Genomic DNA, 21,979 nt, shown 5'->3' on the forward strand with positions numbered 1-21,979 from the left:
GGGAGCAAGGGGGCCGAGATTGGTCCAAACCCATCCAAAAGAGCAGAGAAATCGATACGGACGGGGACATGGAGACACAAGCGTGGTCCGGAACAGGGGATATACGTATCTTTACCTACCTGACTGGGCAGGCAGGAGCTGCGGGTTTGCACGAAGAAAGGCAAGTGTCCACGGGAGGAGCAAGGCAGTGGCAGGGTACGTATCCGCCACCTCGCACTTAAGGTACCTATGGTTCATCGTGCAACTCCGGGCTCACTCTCACTCATGGCGACATCAGGTCGGATACAAGGTACATTTTAACCCCCATGAGGTCGATGGCGTTTTGAACACGCGATGAGAAGCTGGGCAACACGACAATCGGCCATGGGTCTACACTACGGGCTACGGATAATGTGGCTACCCAATTGGCTGTCATTACCTTTTCCCAGGACTCGACTAATACTACATAGTCAGTAATTGCTCATGAGCATTTGCTGGAGGATCGAGTACCTCAGGTAGAGCGAAGCAAGAGTGGACGCTATTCCCTATAAGGAAGTTAAGTCTAGATGTCTCCACACAGTGTACAGTGTCTCAGAGGGTACTTCGTCAGCTACCCGTACGGGTACCCGAGCGAGACGAGGAAAAAATGCAGGGTAAATGAGAGAATCAATGTTCAATGTATTGTGTGCCGGGCTGCAGTCTGCATGTAAGGTATCGCTCGCTCTGCCTGCAGATGCATGCGGGCTAAGCTACTGGATTGATTCGCCTTTGCGACTTACCATGGAACTTACCGTCATAGCCCATCAGTAAGGTGAGAGCAGAGGCCACCAACATGTTTGGGAAAATGACATTCGAAGGGATGCCTCAAGACATGGCCAGATTATTTCCTTCACTAACAGCAGAGTCTCTATGAACACAATCTGCCAGGATCACGAGCAGGAGCTGCTTGCTCTTCCTGTTGCTTTCTTCTACCCCTGGCACATCACACGCGAGCATGCTGACTTGGTCCACTGGATCGGTTTCTTTGATCAAACGAACTCGGACTCCGGAGCGAGCAACAGAAGATGCGTGTTTGGTGTCAAGTCAGGGGGGACTTGGTCTGCTCCGTGGCCCGTTCATCATCGGGCCCGTTTCTTATCGAAAGTTGTTGTTCTGCAGCATCTCGCGGCAGTACGACTTCACACAAGACAAGCAAGCCCTAGGTACACTGGGAAGCCACACAAGATGAAGAGGAGCGGTGGTGGCGGCGGCGGCGGCGGCGGCGGCAACACAGCATCGTGCAGAAAACGAATAATGTACTTCTCGGTCGTTGTCAACGATTTCCTTTCTCTTTCACGAAGCATCGCGACAGCAGACACCAGAACATGCGCACGGAGTACCATGCAGCTTAGATGCCTCACGCCCAGCATCGGCGTCAGTCAGCAATGGAAATGCCAGAGTGAGAGTCAGATCCAGGTCCCGGAGAGAACTGGCGAGCGGTTGCCGATCGAAGAACGCCTCCCCTTACCCTACCGCTCCTTCCCTGCAATTCCCCAGTCATAGTAAGTCTGTGTCTCTATGTCGCACCCCGTTGAGCCCAGTTCAACCGGATCTTTTCCGTGCACGTGACGATATGATCCTCCACCCCGGTCTAACACTTGTCAGAGAAAACGGTGGCTCTTGCTTCGCCTGATTCACTCACCACTTGCCTGCGGCCTGCCTGCTTTCCAGACTCCAGTATCCTCTTTCCCTTCCTGCACCGTGTATGTTCGTGGTTTCCGAGGCTTCGACCGACCTTGCCTGCTCCACACCACCAAACCGCTCTGCCCGATGCACTCGGGGAGTCGGGGCTGCAACTGACACGGCGTTTCGTTTCGTTCGACAAATTATCTGACCTCAACCGTCTTTCCTACCGACCTGTTGGCGCTTGTCGCTCAAGTCCGGCTCTACCCTCTTCTTTGTACTCTCGCAAGCGGATAACCCGTACGTACTCGTTCGCATCCCGCCAGACTTGTCCGCAGGACGTTAGAGACCGTGCGTGTGTGATGAGTTCGCGGCGCCTCGAACCGCGGTTCACACCCTCAACAACCTGGGGCACATGGGATCACTGCCGCTTTCGGTCTCCACGCAATATGACGGGATGGTTCGCAAGAGTCGCGTTCAACGGGGCAAGCGATACAGTCCAGCCTTGCGCTCGGTCGATGCTCTGAGCCCAAGTCAAGTTCGTTTCCGAATTCAGTGTACCTAAATGGGCGCGACTTTTATTGGTGTCGCTCGGAAGTCAACGGCTTGACGTAAATTGTATTTTGAGGGGTCGCACTCAAGTCTTTCAAGCCTGTTAGTCTGCGTAGACCAGATCTCGCAGCATTCCTCGGCCAAGGAATGGCTCTTGGTCTCTAGACTATCAAGGGCCAAATTCGGGAGGTAGCAGGCGGCTTCCATGGCGGATTCTCGTTTTCCCGCCTGGCAGTCGATGCAAGAGGAAGTCGTCCAGAAGCAGAAGCTATTCGACGGCATGCCATCTCGCCGGTACCCCGGCCATAGATGGGACGGTAGCTTCGTAACGACATGCTGACCATGTTGTGCCTAGGCTCCTACGATTCGCCGTTCCATGTACAAAACGGCTTGAACCAACAGTTCCCGGTTGAAGCAAATGCAATGGGATTTGGATTCCCATGTGATATTTCCAAGCAGTCAAGTGAATTGGAAAATGAAGGGGACTAAACTGATAGCACTGAAGAAAAGTGTCAGTGCAGTTTCCGGGGGCTTCACCGTTGTTGTTTCCCATCTAGAAGGACAACATCCCTTCTACTTCGTTTCCAGAGTATTACTCCATGATTGCAACGCGAACACGGCTGAGAGCTCCACGGGGGTAGTGAAAACGATAACGCCTATAATGCAGATCTCATCCAGCCGCAATACGACATCGTCAGAATTTCATAGGCGTGCTAGACGTGTTGGGCTGCCAAAGCTAGGCGACAAGAGTTTCGAGGGCATTTACTACTAGACCGGATACTAGGCATGGGTTCCGTATTGCTCTCGAATTCGACTCTGGAGCTCGACAAATCCAAGCGGCCGATGAGCCCCGCGAAGCATCGCCATCCACTGACCATTGGATGATTTCTGCCCAGCGATGACGCTCTCGATGTCGTTGATTGCACAGCGTCCAATTCCAAAATGGTTAGTGGCCGATCTCACGAGCCCGGAATTCAGCGTTTATCGGCCGAACCACGTTCTTCGGCTCTAGCAAGTTCAAGCTTGGCATTCTGCCCTGTCAAACGTCTTTTGACTCCAAGGCTAGACGTCTTTGGGAAGCAGAGTGGAAGAGCTAGTAAAGTGTGTGCACTGTCGTCCTCGAGAGCTTGCTACTAGCGAGGGTGCCCCAAAAAAGGGATGTCAGCAAGGATATGCTATTTTTCTTTCTTTTCAAGAATGCCATGCTGCTTGTAATAAAAAACCGACTCGGACAGTCCTCCTCATTACAGTCCATGGGTATGAACGACTGTTCGGCGAAATTACCGCGGTATCTAGACCAATCTTCGCAGGAACGACGAAGTGGGATTGTAATTCTGGGCATCTAGATCGCTGCCACCATCATACATAGCCCACATCACGAAGCACGTCCTGTCACCCCGGCTGTCTAGGGACGAACAGCGCCCGCTCCACAAAGCTTCCTTCCTGCTCCAGCCTCCGAGCTTCAGCAGCCCCTCTCTCCTCTGAGTTCCCGCCCGCCCCGGTGTGACAAGAGAGATCCTGCTCAAGCTGCACCATATCACAAAGCCTTGGCTCGGCCTTCGCCTTCCGGCTTGCGGAGGTAAAATTGCCGCGAAGAAGTGAAAAGGCCGGCTGGTTCCACGTCCACGTCCATGTTCTACGTGCTGACAAACGTGATTTTGCTGGTTGGAAGGGGAGCTTTTTTGGCTTTCAGGGGAGAGGGGCCGGCCCACGGTTGGTGCTGGGACTAGAGGAAGACGCGTTTCTTTCGTGAAGTTGCTTAAACGCGCTTCGCGTCGCGTCAGGATTTCCTACAGCAAAGCCCAAGCCGATCTGAGGATATTCTGTCTGGACGTGGATTATCTACTAGATGAAGCCGTTGTAGAAGTAATGGTAAGAACTTGCGAGGCAGAAGAGGCATTGGATTTGGGGAGTCGCTTTATTGGTCTTGTCTTGCGGCCACTTTGGGGGGAAATATCGAATCAATCATTCCGGAATTGCCATTCTGCTCAGACACATAAATGCCTTTGAGCTACCCTCTCTTGTTGTCATTATAGTCACCTTAGTTCTCACCGGTCTTGCCAAACTCATCCTACTTGCAGTGACAGTCTACTTCGGATTCGAGACCAGGCAGACTGTGATGAAGATTTGACTCGGGGCAGCAACACATCCTCCCCTCCCAATTGCCCCAGAATGCTACAATGTCATCGGTGTCTCTCAGAAACGCATGAGAAGTGCGGTCCAGACTCCAGGGGGGCGACATGGTATCCTCGAGCCAGATCTCCCCGGGCTGATGCCCCTCGTTCCCGGCGTCAGTCTTTGAGTTTGACCTAGTTCCGCCTCGGATCCAACGTCAAATCCGAGGAACACCGCGGATCGCGTGTGCCGGGGACAGGAGAGACTTCGCCACGCGGTATGCTGTTTGACTTTTCCATGGTGTGATGTCGCTGGATGTATGTTGTCGACTATCATTTTTCTTTGTCTTTGTTGCCCTTTTTCTCCGGTTGAGAGAGGTGCCCTCTTGCGGACTCGATATAGTTCAATCTCGCTCGGGACGAACCGTTCGTACATGTATGCATTCAGCTGTCGGCCTCACACACATCCTTGACTGGAGCCAAGTCGGGTGGGATAACCCGCAGTCTAGGGATTGGAAACAAGTGCGCGTGGGAAGACTTAGTAATACTACGGTATATACGACTTGTGGTATTTGGCGCTCCAATGAGAATTTTCCTTTCATCTACCGGAAGATCCTGAGTTTGCATATTCAAGTGGGAATAAAGTCAAATCTCGAACCTTCTTGGTAACCTTATTTGAGTGCCATCGACCTATCCCCCACATGTGGTGCGAAGAACAAGGTAATCCTAAGCGGCGAGTGATTCCGATTACAGCTCATGAGAGTTGAGCATTATGAGATATACAAAAACTGTTTACTCAAAGGCTGTGGGTGATGTGTCGATTTGCTTGGCCAATATTCTGAGGGCTGCCAGCCTTCGGATTCTCTCGTGTACAGTCTCTCGTCGAGTCTAACAGTATGGCAGAGACGTGTCAGAGCAGCTCCCAGCAATGAACTTCTGGTCGACCTTGGGCTTATCTGCTTCAAAGAGTTGCGCCGATGGATCAAGAACACGATTGATGATATGAACGACGCCCTAGGACCCAAACTCCCGTTAGCACGATTGGTTCCGAACAGTTCGAATCGACACAAGTTGGAGATCTTGTTTCTTTTTGCAGAAAAACAGAACGCACATTGGTAACCCTCAAATCTCCCTCCGTCACCGCCGCAACATCGTTCAACCACACCTGTCCATCCTTGACCTGCATGCCAACGTACAAGTACGACCCCGTCTGGATCCTGGTCGCAGTCTCGTTGAAGACGCTCGTGAGAAGCTGCGAATTGGGCACGTAGTGGTGCTGCACCAGATTGCCGAGCCACCACTTACCCTTTGGCGTCGGCAAAAAGGTGTTGAAGTACTGTCCCGTGTTTTTCTCAAAGGCGGCGTTCGAGGGCGCGAAGAAGGTGAAGTTCCAGGTGGGGACGGTGTCGAACGCTTCCGTGAAGCCCGCGGATTCGTCGAGAACCTCGGCGAGCGTTGTCAGGTCGCTCCTAGATTTGATAAAGTCTAGGAGCGTTGTCGTGTCGGAGGTCTTTGGGGGCACGTAGGTACCCGCCGGTTTGGATATGTAAGAGAGCGGTTTCCTCTCTGCGGCGGTCACCGCTGATATCGTTCCGAGAGTGAAGATTCTCAACAAATTGATAAGCTTCATGTTTTATGTGAATAACAAGGTTTGTCAAAGTAGTGCCGGGAGGAAAAGAAGTAAGATTCAACGACATGGGAAGTGGCAGTCTTTTACCGGCAGATTCACATGGACCAATATACCATGCTAAGTGGACTACAACACTCGTTGTATTCAATTCATTCCAAGTTCACCGCGACTAACCAATGGTCACCGGGTCAGTCTCCCGGGCCGGATCCATGCCCCGATAGTTGTCCCGGAATGCGGGGAACACGATGGAAAGATGATCCCCCGCAGATCGGGTCTTTCCCGGACGGGAAAGCTGCAGCGGAAATATCCTCCGGATGAAGTCGTATCTCTCTAGATGACAAGAGTTCATCGTTTTCTCGAAAGGCCCCTCATGAGTGTAGACCTTGGTTTAAAAGGGAGACATAGCTTCCATGGCGTCTTGATTCAGTCAACGTGCATGGATCCCATACTTCCCTACGAGAGTCCACACCATGCGATTTTTGACGTTCCTCGCTATCTTTACCGCAGTTCCCTCTACCCTAGGGGCCAGCAAGCCACAAATGGGTGAGAAAATTACCCGTCTCATAGAACTTGCAATCCAAAACTCAAAGTCAATGTCCTACTCACTTACATGTCCTCTGTTCCGAGATAGGTTGGAACTCGTGGAACACGTTCAAGCAGAATATCAACCAAACCCTGATTGAAGACACAGCAACAGCAATGGTAGAAAAGGGCCTAGCAAAGGCGGGATACAGCTACGTCGTCATGGATGAGGGCTGGCAGGCTCTCGAACGAGACGTCGAGGGCCGGCAGCAGCATAATGCTACCCGCTTCCCGTCTGGTATCTCGACACTCGCGGAGCACGTTCATACCCTAGACCTCAAGATTGGTCTCTACAGGTACTGTTCTTACTTCCATGGATGCTTCTCACTCTGCCTCCCTCTACTGCTTCTTTCCACTGGAAGAGGTCGAGCTGAAGAGCAGAAAGCGACTCGCGAAAACGAATGCTAACGAAAACCTAGTGACTCGGGGATCTTTGGCTGCGGCTTTACACCCGGCTCCTGGGGCTACGAAGAGCTCGATGCCCAAACCTACGCCGCCTGGGGCATCGACTATCTAAAGTACGACAACTGCGGCGGCTTCCACGCGGGCACGCACACCCAGCAGGAACGCTTCCAGACAATGTCGTCCGCCCTCCTGGCAACCGGTCACAAAATACTCTACAGTCTATGCCAGTGGGGCCACCAGTTCCCCTGGTACTGGGCGGACCAGGTCGGCGCTGCCTCATACCGTATGTCCGGCGACATTCACGCGCGGTTCGCGGAGGACAAGGCCAATATCTGCAAGACGGCGTACTGTCTTAACACCGGGTACGCCGGGGTGAGCGTGCTGACTATGATCCGGAAGATGAGAGAGATCTCGCCGTTCCAGGCAAAGGAGAGGGGTAGTTGGGCGGACATGGATATGTTGGAAGTAGGAGTCGGGTATAATCTCAGCGGAAAGATCGTGTACATGTCCGAGGTGGAGGAGCAGACGCACTTTTCGTTTTGGGCGGCGCTCAAGTCACCTCTCATCATCGGTGCCGACGTCACGAAGATTCGGGATTCATCGTTAAGGATTCTACTCAATGAGGACATCATCGCCATCTCTCAGGATGAGAGGGGCGAAGCTGTGAAGTACTTGCCTAGGTTGTCGAGGGAGGACGAGGTGCAGGTATGGGGAGGCGCCATCGAGACGGGAGCGTACCGGTACGTTGTCCTCGCCTTGAACTATGGGAGGAACAAGACGAGCATCGAGGTGCCATGGAAGGAGGTTGAAGGGTTGGAGGAGTGTCCCGGTGGAGGGTTGAAAGTGAAGGATGTATGGGCTGATGAGGATTCGGGGATCGTCAAGGAGAAGATCACTTTGGAAGGGGTGGCGGTCGGGCAGACCAAGGTTCTCTTGCTGTCTTGCTAGATATGCAGGAGGGTATCCTGGTAATTACATATCCGGCAGAGCTGCAACCAGTCCAAAATGAGCATCTGTGAGCCAACTCGTAGTTTAAACAATTAGATGGAGGTCTTCGGATGGGGCTTCATAGAAAGGAACAGAGTGTAAGTTTCTCATGTGTGTCTAGCCTTATTGATGCTTGTTTCATGTCTATATCTCGCTTGGACCGGATTGTCTTGAACTTGATAAAATCTAAGGCTTACAAGAAACAAACCAATCTCGAAGGTTGATGGAAAGAGGCGTGATCACAGACGGGTGAAAAAAATCAGATTGAATTTGGTGACTGTATTAATCTCATGGTAGTAAGTCCCAGCCATGATCTTTGGTCTCCATGGAGAAAGCCTCAGTAATCGGCTTCCAACATGTTCGGGGAGCTAGAGGCCGAGAAACGGCTATAGGACTGGCATCAGCGGCAAGCCTCAGTGTCTATTTCGTGGAACATTACACTAGTCTTTGTGTAATCCAATAGATTGATCCTTCCAAGCGAGGTCCTCGTTCATCCTTGCATCCCGGGTGGCTCGGCACTCTCAACTCTCCTATACCGGAGTGCGGAGCAAGTTCCGGACAATCCTCCGGCATCATCAACACAACGCAGAACATCCCACCGAGCACAACAAACCGCTTTTCATCAATAGGCTATGCGGCCCGAAAGCTCTACCGCCGGGAGCCGATGGGTGGTCTGTCAACTTGCGAGCCCATGTTTCTATTGGGAAGGTTTGTCCGCGGGGACGTATCCCATGACTAAGGCGTCGTGTCTCTTGGCCGTAATTCCCATGGAGCCAGAGGTCTGGGAGGCGAATAGGATGAATAGGAAAGTGATTACTTGAATGCGGTGCCCCAAAAGATGAGTTCCTAGTGAGTACGTTCCATCAGTCTCTTATGTCCTTTGAGAAAGCGGGCACTACAACTTGCTATCGATTACTCCAAGCCTGCCCACTTCGAAAGGAATCACAGGACAGAAAAACTTCAACCAAGTCAGAACTAGCAACATGACTCCTGAAGCCATCATAACAGAGAAAGTCCCAGTCACGAACAGCCTCAATAAGAGGTTAGTTGACGATGGCACGGACTTCAAGATGGGCGGCAACGCTTGTGTAAGTAAAATCGTGCTCTTAGTGCTCTTAACGCCCTCATCACTATCGTCACCACCGCGGCCCCTCCATGCTAACGCAGAGTGTTTTCACCTCAACAACAGAAGCGCAGCAAACACTGCCAGGAGAATATGGAAACAGTAGCCGGTCTCACGACTCCTCCGTTCTCTTCAGCAGAGATCATCAAGCAGGGAGAAAAGTCTCTGGCGGCCTCGCTCTTCTCCCCCAAGGTCACAGCCAAGATCTGGGGCGTGGCAAAACAAAGCTTCTCATCGGTATGAGCAACTCCCCTATGAGCTGCCGTAAGAATAGAAAGCTCCTTCATCTGCTAACAAATTTTTTTTTTCGGTGCAAAGTCTTCGCCACCGACCCTTTTCCCGGAGTACACCAAACCAGGCGGCACAAAGTACGTCTACCGCGAACTGGACTTTTAGACCTCGGGCTTCTTCCCCGGGTGTCTCTATCTCCTCCTCGAGCGAAGGCGTAGGCACCCCCATCTCTTGAAACGGCTAGGCTGGTCAGCAGAGGATGAGCCCAACTTACTACATCTCGAGTAACTCCCCCAGATGCCAATATTCCAAAACTTCAATCGACTGACCCGTGCACCAAGGTTCGCCTGTAAGTGGTGGACAGAAACCCTCCACCCCAACGCAGAGCTCAAGACGACACATGACCTGGGCTTCATGATCTTTCCCTGGGCACGACCCGCGTGGGAGCTTTCGGGTGACCGCAGATCCTTCGAGACGGCTTTAACGGCAGCTAGGTCGCTGTATAGCCGGTTTGACGCCACCGTGGGATCCATCCGGTCGTGGGACATCTGTGTAACGAAGCGATACAAGTTCCTGGACCCGAGTAAAGACTTTCTCGTGATCATTGTAAGCACCACCTCGCGACTACAGTCAACACTCTGTGAATTATATTATTAAACGGAAGCCAGGACAACATGATGAACCTCGACGTGATCTTCTGGGCTGCTTCCCAGCTTGGAGACGATGACATGTGGAACGCGGCTGTCAAGCACGCCGAAACGACGAGGGAGCACCACATTCGCCCGGACTCTTCCACCTTCCACGTTGTCAACTTTGACCAGGCGACCGGCGTGCCAAAGGAAAAGATTACAAATCAGGGATATTCTGACACGTCCTCATGGTCGAGGGGACAGGCGTGGGCTGTCGCCGGATTCGCGCAGACTTATGGCTGGACACGGGACACATCTTTCCTCGATACAGCCATCTCGTGTGCGGACTATTTTCTTGAGCAGCTCCCTTCGAGCGGGATCCCGCCGTGGGACTTTGCTGCGCCCAAAGACATGGCACAACCTCCGGATGTCAGTGCCTCCATGATTGCGGCGTATGGCATGTTGCTCATTCACGAGGCTCTGACGGCGCTTGGAAGGCCATCAACGTACCTGAGAAGCGCTATCGGTCTCACTCGCGCTACCTGTAACAACCACATCAATAGTGGCGGATTCTATGTGAAGTCTCAAAGGTCGATCGATACGGTCGAGCACGGCACGGTGGTTGAAGAAGTAGGTTGGGAAGTGGAAATGGGGGATGAGCCGGAGACCATATTGAATGGGGCAACCATCAACAACTACGAATTTGCGCCGCGAAGGTGGGCAAACCACGGACTGGTGTATGCTGACTACTTCTTTCTGCTGGTGGGGAACAAGCTTCTGGAAATGGGCGTCCCAGAGTTGTTTGACGAGAACCGGTCTTGAGCATTTGAACGCAGAGAATGACTGAAGTATATTTAGAGAGTCTTGTCTGATGAATTATTCGTAAATGATGTAAATATGCATCTTTAAGTCTGAGCTTATAGAGCCAATGGATTATGTTTATCGTCATCATTCGCCTGCAGATGCGTTAACTACTCTTTCTCTGCTGCCCCCGAGAACATACTGATTCGCTGGTTCGGCAAGAAGGAGTAGTCCAAGTAAGCGTTGAGATCCTCAAAATCTCCAACTGGGTGATGTATGTTGTCATGGTTATTTACAACGCCGACGTCGAAGTGATCGTATCCATTCGCGTGGCTTGGCATTATCGCACCGCCAGGCACTGGTGACGGCATGGCCGTCGGGCCTCTGCTCGTACTTTGCGCATGGAACGCTATCGGAAGCGGAGGAAATGCCAGAGATATACTGTCAGGGGATGCCTCTTGTTCAAAGTCCATGGTAGAAGTTCCAAGGCCGCCGACGAAGGACTCTTGGCCGGTGCCTTGACTCGGCGAGAATGCAATATCTCGATGATTCGATCTAACACGAGACACCCCAGGAGTCCTTGGGTTATCTCCAGTCGGCAGGGAGATTGTGTCTGGACGGGCATCATCCGAGTAGACTGCCTGCCGTATGTCGAGCATTCCCCTGCCCTGATGCCGCGCTTGAACCAGCCGGCCGGCAAATTTGGATGCTAGGTTGTCGGACACATCGCCAAGACCGTTCCATCTTTGAGCTATGATGTTAAGACTGTTTACTAGTGAATCAAAGCCATCCGGAAGAGCAACGTTGTAGTAGGTTGAATGGGCCAGAAACATTCGTCCACAGATGAAGAGGCAAAACGCGAATTGTGGGCTGATGACTTGCTGCGAATCTTGTAGAAATTTCTCTGCAATGATAGCCACCTCTGTTGCGGCAGCCATGCACGTTTCGGCACTAGATGCTGAAGGTAGTCGTATTCCAGTAGCTTGCCATTCGGGCAATGGATAGGCGACGCCCTGATGAAGCAGCACTACGCTCGAATTGTGCGTCAGGTGAGCGAGAGTGAGATTGGGGTCCATGATGCCGTCCACGTTGAGAACGCATGCCTCCCGCCACTGTTCGGGAAGGAATATTTTCCACCTGTAGGGTGTCAGTGTCTCTCTCGAAATCAATGATTACTGGAAGACTCACTGTACGAGACGCAAGTCAAGTTGTTTGAACTTCATCAACCAGACTTGAATCTCGTGTGGCTTGGAGACATCAATAGCTTGCTGAAGAAAGAAGGACGTCACCAGACTAAGACTCTCGGTGGCTTCGATGCAATACGCAAAACCTCCGAGTGAATCCTGAGCTGCCTCTTCTAAACGCGCGGTAGGAAGGGTTCCACTGGAACCGCTGGACTGATCAGCTACACCGAAATATGGTGTTGGGGTTTGGAGCGGTTCTCCATTCTCCCAAAGCGCCCCTTCGCAGGGTAGACGTCGTTTCACGTCCGCGCTGGTGAGAGAAAAGTTCCAACCTGTTGCGACACTGCAGAACCTGTCCATCAGAAAGATATTCCAGAAAACTCGACGCCTCTCTTCTCGTTCGCTCCAGCTTCGACATAGCGGCAGGAATGCCATACGCTTTATGAGATGCTTCGCAGCCGGTGGTTGGTCTTCATCTTCGACACTGAGCTGTAGCTGCTCAACTGTTCGGGTCATGCTACCAACGATAGACTAGCAACACGTAAGTATGGACCAAATGTGAGGCGACGTGCCACTAACCCAAGCGGATGGACCTCTGCCACTGCCGATCTGTGTTCATTGATCAGCTAAGTTATTTGAACTTAACTTGAATACATATTCGGGACTGTACTCACGGTGTCAAAGGCAATTATTGTCAGAGCTTGAAGATTCTCCACTGAGAAGGACTCCATGCTGTTCAGTATCACAAATTGCCGACATCTTCGTGCCCTGCGTGTCTTTTCCTCATGCAGCCCTAGGCGGGGATCTTGGGAGAACCTTGCACACAAAGAAACTATGGCATGAAAGATGGTGTTGAGATGGGGACGTTGGGCTGGGTCCTGCATCCTCTCCCGAAATTGGCGCACGTGAAGCATAGGAATCCAGGGGTGAATGTTGGAAAAGTAAATATCGACAAGAGCGTCCATGAGGTCCAGCTCTGGCAGTAGGTCTGCTTCGATCATGGGATCGAAATTGAGACTTGTTCGCGCTGGCTTTTCCGTCGCCTTTTCCGGAGTGGCAGTGTCTTTCGTCGGAATGGTTGCAAGTGTTGTCAACGCAGGCTCTCCACCTTCGGCCAGGGTTGCGAGAGTGTTTTTGAGCGCAGTCGTTCTCTCGTTGAGCGACACATTCGAAGAGTCGTCTTGGCTCGGACTGGGGGCATTACGGCTGGCTGCCGAATTCAAGCAGTTGAAGACCTGTTGCCACAGGACTCCTTGACCTAGGAACATGTTTTCGAGCGTGGCTTTAAGCAGATATCAGCTTCATGATAACATTTCTAAAGACTCGCCAGACGCATACCGACTCTCTGGCTGAGGTTCTCAACGGCACCAGTGCGCAGTCCCGGTTTTGATCTTCTGTCATCGTATACACATTCTACATCTGGATATGGAATTAGGTGAGCTCCTCATTGGCGTCAGAGCAGAGACTGACTGTATCGTACACATGCCGAGCAAGGCTGCCGCCTTGAGCATCTAGCCTTCTTCTTTCGACAGGATTGACAGCTTAAGACGTCGTATCAGCATGAATTGGTCGATTGCGCCGTGGTCAATTCGGGGAGTATCTCACGCGGGGCCTTCAGTATCCACGCCATTCGCTTGCGCACTTGAGTTTGTCCGCCTCTTCTTGGGTCGGGGCTGGCTGTCTTCCTCGCCGCCTGAGCGACCGGACAGCACCTCGTCGTCGTCTTCGAAGACCATCGCGCATGCAGGAACCGCGGAAGGAAAAAAGAGTCAAGAATGAGGAGGGAAATTGAAGGATGCAACGACGGGAATTTCCTTCCCTCACATTCTTTTCCAGATCATGGCAGGAGCTATCTAATTGATTCGTCCATCTCCCGTCACTATCCAAACCAAGCGAAAACGCCGCTGTCGCAAGCCACTTTTGGGGATCATGTCGGGGTAAGACCTGAACGTGGAGAAGGTGCATGCGGGGAAGAACTAGGCATCCCTCACAATAACATGCCACTGGACCGCTAAAAGAAGCCACTATGGAGGGGATCCTTGACTTGCGAGCCTGTTGATCGTCGCTGTAACCGTTACTTTTCCTCGTCTGAACGCTTCTGAGACTGTGATACTACAGCCGTAGAGGCCGGATGAACGACTTGACCATGAGCATTTGAGGGTTTGAAAGAGACATTATATCCTTAGATCTTGACTCTAGCTTCACATGGTATGAATTGTCCTTTTTCAGATCAAAATTTCTCACTTAATTCTCATGGTAGTAACAGCAATTGACCGGGAGTCAACATAGGCGCGAGGTATGGAAGATGCCTCCTTAAAAAGACGGATAAGCAAGTAATCTCGATAACCTCGGATAGTCAAAATGACAAGAGGAGGCCGGGGAGCTTAGCGTAACCCCGAATCTTGATCTGTCTAGTCTCAATCAGAGCCTTCTGCCCTTACACTAATGCATAGCAACGCCCCCGGTCTCTGAACTGACGATCTGCCCGCCAACCCCAGCTCCGGGCGCGGGCGAGGTCCCGGAGACTGCCCCGAGGAGACATTCCGCCCGCAACATTTGCCCCGGATCACCATCAGTCCACGTTTTTGTTCTCTAGGAGCGTCTCTGACTCCGTCGTTCCGGGCTCGTGAAAGCTGGGGTCCCCAGAGTTTCAATATTGGTTGCATATAGAGGCTTACGATCCAGGGAAATCCGGGGTAAGCCATGAGACAATATCAAGCAGCCTCAGTTACAATAGGTCTGAAGAAGAACAACTCCATTGCACTGCAGCAACCTGAGCGCCGTACATCATGAAGCAGGGTCATACCGACAAGGAAAGTGGCGACAATGCCATCGCGCCGGCACCTTCTCATGTGGCTTATGAGCACCAGGAGGGAGACAAGTCGGTGAGTTTACTCCTTCAGTATCGCAGAACCATGGCTCAGTCGTAGAAGAGGAGGGTTGAAGGTGACGTAGGGGTTGGGGAGCTTTCGACTACCATGCATTTCATATGGAGATAGTATTCGGCTAATACACCCCACAGGCCAACGGATATGCTGATGCTCAAGCGATCTATGTTGACGACAAGACAAGCAAGGAGCTTTTCTGGACGATTAACAGACGAATCCTGGCTTGTATGCTGGGCACATACTTCTGCCAGTCCCTCGACAAAGGCACCCTTGGCTTTGCCTCCATCATGAACATCAAACAAGATGCCAACCTCGTGGGCCAACAGTTCAGGTAAAACAATACCTTCTATCCGTAACCGGGAAAAGAAGGTTTCGAAGAGCAACAGCTTACTTTCTGTTAACTAGCTGGCTCGGAACCATTCTGTATATGGGTGTTCTCGTTGGAGAGTACCCGACCAATTTGCTTCTGCAGAAACTCCCCGTCGCAAAATATCTCGCCGCCAATGTTTTCTGCTGGGGCATTGTAATTGCATGCTCGGCTGCCGCCAAGAACTTCACAGCCTTGATGATTGTCAGATTCCTGCTCGGAGTATTTGAGTCTTGCGTTCAGCCGGCTTTCATCATCATGTTTGTCAACCCTAGCCGCCTGAATGGTAGACAATCCTGCTGACACAAAACTTATAGGACTTCAATGTGGGTATGTAGTTACCCTGTCTCTAGCTCCAGTATTCCTCCTGTCTTGCTAACAAAGAAACTGCAATTTAGTACACAAAAAGAGAACAGTCAATTCTGACTTCCCTGTGGTACTGTATGAGCGGAGTCCAACTAATGGCACGTCTACATCCTTCCAAAGGCCTGAAGCCTCCACAACACTCGACTAACACAAGCAACGTAGATCGGTGGCATCATCGCCTGGGGAGCCTCTCACTACAACGGTCATGAGATCAAGTCATGGCAGCTTTTGTTCCTCGTCCTTGGCGTGGCGACCTGCGCCTGGGGCCTCTTCATTGGCTGGTGGCTGCCCGACTCGCCCATGGCGGCCAAGTGCTTCAACGAGGACCAGAAGCGCCTCATGGTTGAGCGTGTGCGGGCCAACGAGACGGGCATTCAGAACAAGACGTACAAGCGCTACCAGATGATCGAGACCGTCACCGACCCCGTCGTGTGGTGCTACGTCATGCTTCAGGTCACTTCCACCCTCATCATTGGCGGGCTTGGCGTCTTCTCCAACCTCATCATCTCCTCGTTCGGATTCACGTACCTGCAGACGCAGCTCTTGAACATTGCACAGGGTGCCGTCACCATCATTGTCATGGTTGGCAGCGCGACCTTGGCTACTTGGTCGAGACAGACTGCCTGGGTCATGCATGTGAGTAAAAGCCAAGAATTACTGACTGTAAAGAGACGAAGCTAACCCTTCTCGCATGCAGGGATGCACAATGTTAGTAAATAACCGTTCGAAAGGAAATACGACGCAATATGCTAACATCTAGAATAAAGTCCCGCCATCATCGGCACGGCCATCATCTACAGCATCCCACCCAGCACTAGCAATCGCATCGGTCTCCTCATCGCCTTCTACTGCACCCAATTCTATCTGGCCGAGGGCAACCTCATCTTCTCCCTCATCTCGCGCAATGTCGCGGGCCAGACCAAGAAGTCGACGACGCTGGCCATGACCTTCATCGGCTGGGCCGCGGGTAACATGACGGCGCCCCAAATCTTCCAGGCCGCCGACGCCCCCCGCTACCGCAAGGGCTTCACGGCTCATTTCTGCCTCTACGTCCTCTTCAACATCTTCCTCGTCCTCCTGCGCTTCCTCCTCGTCCGTCGCAATATGGCCAAGCGCAAGGCCGCTGCTGCCGCGGACCCGGCGAACATGGCGGCCGAGGAAGTTGAACAGGACGTCGGCAAGGCCGGGGCTGTCGGGGCTAATGACGAGAAAATTGAGCACTCGAACGCGTTTGCTGATATGACGGATAAGGAGAACCCTGACTTCAGATATGACTTCTGAGCAGTGTATCTAGGCTTGAGTGATCTGGCCTTACATCGGCCTTAGTTCCGGATGGCATGGTGCAGTTGAGGAGAATACCGTAAAGTGCGTGGTTCGAGACGCAAAAGCGTGTGGAGGTGTGGTGGATTGCACAATGATTTGCCATTTAATATATAACTCTCATTTCTACTACTGCTACCATAGCCATGTTGGCTTTCCCATTAGCTTAAGGTATTTCGCTCTCTATATTTCCTCAAATACCATCCTTTGAGAGGTTTTGTAATGGGACAACTGATGTAGTAATTATAAGGACGACGATTGTGTGTTGACCGACAACCTATTCTTCCAGCTTAGCTGGTTAAGATGTGTTGACACGGGGCAGACAACGCTGGCATTGCGGACTTGATGCTCAGTGTTCAATATTAGTCACCCAGTTAGATAAATTACAAAATAGTCATATCTATCTACATCCAATGCAACTCGTAGTTGAAGCGCCACAAGCCGTTGAAATGTCTCACCATCGGTTCCCGCTTTTTGCGCCTCATCACACCCCTGTCTCGTGTCAGTTGCCCTTAGTCGAGAAAATATCGCGGCCCTCCACACCTCACCCACGAACTTGAGCACAATTTCCGCCACCGCTCACATCCAAGGACATCCACTTGGAATACGATCTGCCCTGATGGTCTAGCGGTATGATTCTCCCTTAGGGTCTTTACGACACGTCTGGGAGAGGTCCCAGGTTCGAATCCTGGTTAGGGCCCAATCCTTTTGCCGATTTGAGAACGACGCTTTTTGTAGTGACGGAAATCGAAGAGAGGGCATTTGGGACAATTTTGGCAACGTTGTGGTTGTCGGTGTGTGACCGGAAGTGGTACGTGCGCATGCTGTTGTTGACTTTTGAACTCCTTTCCCCCTGGATTTCTTCGGATTATCGGATTACATCTGAGTCTTGTTTGCTTATCATCTAAGCACAACGTATCGAAGTGCCGGGCTGCGCCGCTGAAGAACATGAAGATTTCCCAGTTTCAGGGCGCGGTGATAATCTGGGTGTTGGTTGTATAGATCGGCAATCTCAGCTCGCTGCACAACTTGCGTCTCATCTATCCATGCTGCCTCAAGAACCACGGGGAATATGATCGCCTGGTAGCGAACCGTGTCATCGAAACACTCCGGAACAATCAACAAACAAAGTCCACAAACACGAGAATTAGAGGCATTTCAATTGACGAATGCAAGTACCGGCTCAGAAGTTGCCGGATGATGAAAGTGGAAATGGGACTGCACGCTGTTTCCAGGCTCGTCGTGCGCACGTTTCCTGTTGATTGCACCATGAATCGAAAATGAAATACCAGACGACGCAAAAACGGAACGGAACGGCATCGCACCGCAGGATGGACGAAACGACAGGCATCGAACATCCACGGTAATGCTTTCCACTCGGATAGCACGCCTTCTCAGTGGGTGGAACCCGGGCTCTTTTGTCGAAAGGCCAACAAGACCAGACTGTCTGAGGTTTGCACTGTCCCTCGTTCAAAGGGTTGGGGGGTTCTCTCTTGACAGGTCTGGGCGTCCAAACCAGCGGGAATTCTGAAGAAGAAAAGTCCGAGAGTTCTTCCATGCGATCCAGAGGTGCATTGCGGGTATACGTTGATATGTTAGGGATGCATATGCAGTCTCTATACTACGTACGCATACAAAAATGCGTAAAGAGACAGAGCCTCATTACGGATGCTCTAGGCAATCATTCATGTGAAAATGGTAATTCGACACTGATTATGGTTATCAAACTCTGGTGAAAGACAGAGGAAAGAAAAATAAGGGAGGGTCCGAGTCGCTAGCGCCCCAAGATCCCTGGCGTCGTTCCCGAGGAACCACAACTGTCTGTTCACAAGCATCGGCGACCACCAGTCTTTTTAGTCGCACATCTCCGGATTACCTTATCACGGAAAGCGTTGGTGGGGAAGCGTTGAAGCGCCAGACATGGTTCGGCAGGTGAGCCAAGAGGTTGGAAATTGGGCGGTAATGTGGTGCCACCGTACCACCGCAGTCTTGAGTCTATGAAAGAGGCGAGACCATCGGGCTGAAATCTAACGGGATCGTGCCACGACGAGGGGAAGGGGGGCTCCTGTCAAATTCGAATTTCGCTGGCAGGGAGGGCTCATGGCCTCGGGCGGCGGGCCTGAAAGTGAAGTGTACACGGTAAGGGAAGGATTCTGAATCGGTAGAGTGCTCCGCGGTGCCCGGAGCTTACCTTGAGCAGCACGCTTTCGTACGAGTGCCAAGTGGGAGCCGGCCGACCTATCCTTTGAACAGGACATCTATCCGTAGTATACTCCGTACTCCGGAAGATAATTATCACTACGTAGTAGTAACGACTGTATTCGAACTCTGTACGGAGTAAGTTGTCGGGCTAGCCGGCACAGATTGTAGACACAAGAGGCCGTCGACGCGTGTTATAGTGGTATTCGCTATCGAGGGTTGTGACATGTCTCGCGTTGCCGCGTCCACTTGGTGAGCATTTGAGCCCTTGGGGTGGTTCCTGGATTCGTCCCCTGTTTGATGATGTAAGTCGAGGAGGCTTGAGTGTCTCGAGGTCTTGGGAGGACAAACCGTTGGGCCGCTGAAGTAAGCGTAACAATAAGGTGCTTTTTCCGCGAGGTACCTGGGTGTGGCAGGCATGAGCCATGCTTCACCACGTGAAGATGGAAGGGAAGAAAATGCTACGTAATGTAGCGTTCCAGCGTAGGGTTGGTGGGTGGTGACTTCTCTCAGCGTTCCAACCTGCAAGTTCTCTGGGTGTCTGGCAAGGGCCAAGCAAGGGCCAAGCCAGGTACCGAAAAGTGACCAAGCCTCCAAGGAAGGTACGCGCAGCCCTAAGCCATTGGCTCAAACGGACGACCACCCCAATCTGGCGACTCTTGGACGATTCTGGTGTTGTGATTGGCCACGATCCCAGTCACCAGCGCCTGCACGGCTTCTCGATTGGTGCGTGCCACAGCCGCCTGCATGAGGACGCCCCTCGATCCTGAAACGCAGTCCGTCAGGGAGTCGGATTCATCGCGACCTCCCTCAGCCCTCTTCTCCCCCCTTCACAGTTTCTTCTCTGCTGTTGTCTCGATCTCTTCACACGGCTCCCTCTTGCTGGCTCACTGGGAGCAACAAGGCCCCCAAGGCACAGTGTGGACGAGCAATGGGCTGGTCCCAAGGTGTTTCTGGTGCGTTTCTCATCCTCGCGTCTGCTGTTCGAGCCTTCCAAGACGGACGAGGGGCCCTGACCGCCCGCCAATAAGGTACCTAAGGTAAGACTAATGTACGGATACGTAACCAAGTAACCGCTCTCTCTCGAGTAGTCTCGAGTCTCGATACAGCGCCCCCTCGCCTGACTGATTGAATCTGGCGATTCTCCTCTGGGGTCTCCCTTGCCTGCGCAGGTCTCGTCCGAGACAGTATTGTGGACCCCCTTACCGGCTGCTCTCCCGCTCCACCGCCCACGTCCCATTCTCCCATGGACCCAGTGGAGAGAGAGAGACTCAGACCTCGTCTCTGTTGCACTACGAGGCATCTCTTCTCCTCTCCTCCCACTCCTCAGTGCTGTAGTCGGGTTTTTTCATCTGGAGGGTGATTTTCGGTCCATCTTCACGTTCTTCTGTACAATCGTTCACTCCAACCTTATTCCCTTCTTCGCGACGGCTTCGTCGACTTCTCTCTTTTCAAAAACCCTTCCTTCTCGTGTGCTCGTCCCCGCTGGGTGGTGGAGGTTCCGTTACATTTTTGCTGGTCGAAGACAGTCCTTACCCACCGACACCAGCGATACTGACGACACCGACGAACGCATACCCGCCGATTTTTTCCCTATCGATCACCAAATTCTAGACACAAAGAGACGCCGGACGTCAAAATCAAACATCAATCTCTAAATCGCAAAATCTAAAAACTATTTCCAACAAAGAGGAGGATTCTTCGGAAGAAAAAAGAGGAGGAATTGCAGCACGAAGGAGCAGCCAAGTCTCTCCGAGCGACATCTTGGTTCTCGGGTCTCTAGGCTGCTCGGTTTCATCGAAAAGCTTCAGCCATGGCGAACAAAGTGCTCATGACCTTCGTGGTCGCCGACATCGTCTTCGTCATCACCGGCGCTCTGCTTCTGGGTTTCACCCTCATCAACCAGAACCTCATCAAGGAGGCGCCCACGGAAGGAACCGAGGCTGTTATGCGCTTGCTCACGGCTCAATTCCCACTGACAGGTACGACGACAATCCAAGAGGATGTCACTTACGTGACGGAAGTGGGCAAGGGAACATATCGAACATCGTGACTGACTTGACTTATAGCCGGTATTGCCAATGCCGTTTTCATCTTCGTCACCTTCCTCTCCACCATCCCCGGCATGATCACGCCGACTCGTGGCTGGCTCAAGATCTCGGGCTACCTGACCACCTTCTGCGGTCTCTTCAGTCTGATTCTTGGTGTTTACCTCTGGGTTCTCACTCTCACCACCAAGAACGACTTTGGCAAGACGTGGAACGTCCAGGACCCTCGTGTTCAGGAGCTCATGCAGACTGCTGTAAGTGACCTTTCTTCTACTCTCAAGTATCGTCACCAATGATTGACGCTCGACATCAGTTTAAATGCTGCGGATACTTCAACAGCACTTCGCCCGCCTTCGTCACCGACGCCCAGTGCCCGAGTCCCGCCGCCGCCGCCCTGCAACGCGGCTGCGCAACCCCGATTACGAGTTTCGCCAACATCTTCGTCGACAACATCTTCACTGCCGTCTTCGGTATGGTCGGTATCGACGCCATGCTCATTGTCACCATCGCCATGCTGCTCAAGGATCGCAAGGAGCGCGAACGTTACCGCCACATTGACGAGAAGGCTGGTTACCGCGGTTTCTAAGCCGGCGGCCCAGCTTTGGTTGTTCAGGGCAAAAGAAAAGCCGCTGGCTCGAGTTGGCGCCAATTTTTGTCGTCTCTCTCTCTCGCTCGGGAAGCCAGCCTCTTCTCGAGAACTCCTTTTCTCTTGAACGTGCGGCAAATCTGGAGCGAGCAACTGTTCGTGGTCTCCTTTCTCCTGGACCGGGGAAAAGACTGAATCGCCTCACCCCCGCCGCGGCCATTGATTGGTCTTAATCTTGTTCCGATTTTCTTTAGACAAAGTGGACAGGCAGAATCAATAACTTGACCCCCCCCCCCCCCCTTTTTTTTTCTGCGTTCCGCAGAAGC

At 52.2% G+C, this 21,979-nt stretch overlaps 6 protein-coding genes across 6 annotated transcripts; 4 read left to right on the top strand and 2 right to left on the bottom strand.

The window, feature by feature from the left end:
* Window positions 1-1,203: 1,203 nt before the first annotated feature.
* Window positions 1,204-1,521, top strand: CABS01_03202 (uncharacterized protein; the record flags this gene model as incomplete). Its single annotated transcript, XM_060536579.1, has 1 exon — window positions 1,204-1,521. One exon carries the CDS (start codon window positions 1,204-1,206, stop codon window positions 1,519-1,521), a length of 318 nt encoding a protein of 105 aa, XP_060392498.1.
* Window positions 1,522-5,195: 3,674 nt separating this feature from the next.
* Window positions 5,196-5,937, bottom strand: CABS01_03203 (uncharacterized protein; the record flags this gene model as incomplete). Its single annotated transcript, XM_060536580.1, has 2 exons — window positions 5,196-5,321; window positions 5,419-5,937. 2 exons carry the CDS (start codon window positions 5,935-5,937, stop codon window positions 5,196-5,198), a joined length of 645 nt encoding a protein of 214 aa, XP_060392499.1.
* A 470-nt stretch (window positions 5,938-6,407) lies between these two features.
* CABS01_03204 (unsaturated glucuronyl hydrolase) lies at window positions 6,408-10,716 on the top strand (the record flags this gene model as incomplete). Its single annotated transcript, XM_060536581.1, has 9 exons — window positions 6,408-6,480; window positions 6,569-6,815; window positions 6,939-7,851; window positions 8,375-8,619; window positions 8,885-8,999; window positions 9,101-9,271; window positions 9,353-9,402; window positions 9,607-9,871; window positions 9,934-10,716. 9 exons carry the CDS (start codon window positions 6,408-6,410, stop codon window positions 10,714-10,716), a joined length of 2,862 nt encoding a protein of 953 aa, XP_060392500.1.
* Window positions 10,717-10,865: 149 nt separating this feature from the next.
* On the bottom strand, window positions 10,866-13,615 carry CABS01_03205 (uncharacterized protein; the record flags this gene model as incomplete). Its single annotated transcript, XM_060536582.1, has 7 exons — window positions 10,866-11,832; window positions 11,884-12,410; window positions 12,459-12,488; window positions 12,554-13,161; window positions 13,218-13,298; window positions 13,362-13,420; window positions 13,485-13,615. The coding sequence occupies 7 exons, from the start codon at window positions 13,613-13,615 to the stop codon at window positions 10,866-10,868; spliced, it is 2,403 nt and encodes an 800-aa protein (XP_060392501.1).
* Window positions 13,616-14,668: 1,053 nt separating this feature from the next.
* On the top strand, window positions 14,669-16,781 carry CABS01_03206 (allantoate permease; the record flags this gene model as incomplete). Its single annotated transcript, XM_060536583.1, has 7 exons — window positions 14,669-14,764; window positions 14,902-15,098; window positions 15,173-15,394; window positions 15,452-15,464; window positions 15,663-16,136; window positions 16,198-16,208; window positions 16,268-16,781. 7 exons carry the CDS (start codon window positions 14,669-14,671, stop codon window positions 16,779-16,781), a joined length of 1,527 nt encoding a protein of 508 aa, XP_060392502.1.
* A 4,051-nt stretch (window positions 16,782-20,832) lies between these two features.
* CABS01_03207 (tetraspanin) lies at window positions 20,833-21,653 on the top strand (the record flags this gene model as incomplete). Its single annotated transcript, XM_060536584.1, has 3 exons — window positions 20,833-21,001; window positions 21,089-21,321; window positions 21,381-21,653. 3 exons carry the CDS (start codon window positions 20,833-20,835, stop codon window positions 21,651-21,653), a joined length of 675 nt encoding a protein of 224 aa, XP_060392503.1.
* Between the last annotated feature and the right edge of the window lie 326 nt (window positions 21,654-21,979).

This window comes from Colletotrichum abscissum (assembly GCF_030869225.1).
Source record: "Colletotrichum abscissum strain IMI 504890 chromosome Unknown Scaffold_6.1, whole genome shotgun sequence".
Taxonomy (NCBI): Eukaryota; Fungi; Ascomycota; class Sordariomycetes; order Glomerellales; family Glomerellaceae; genus Colletotrichum; species Colletotrichum abscissum.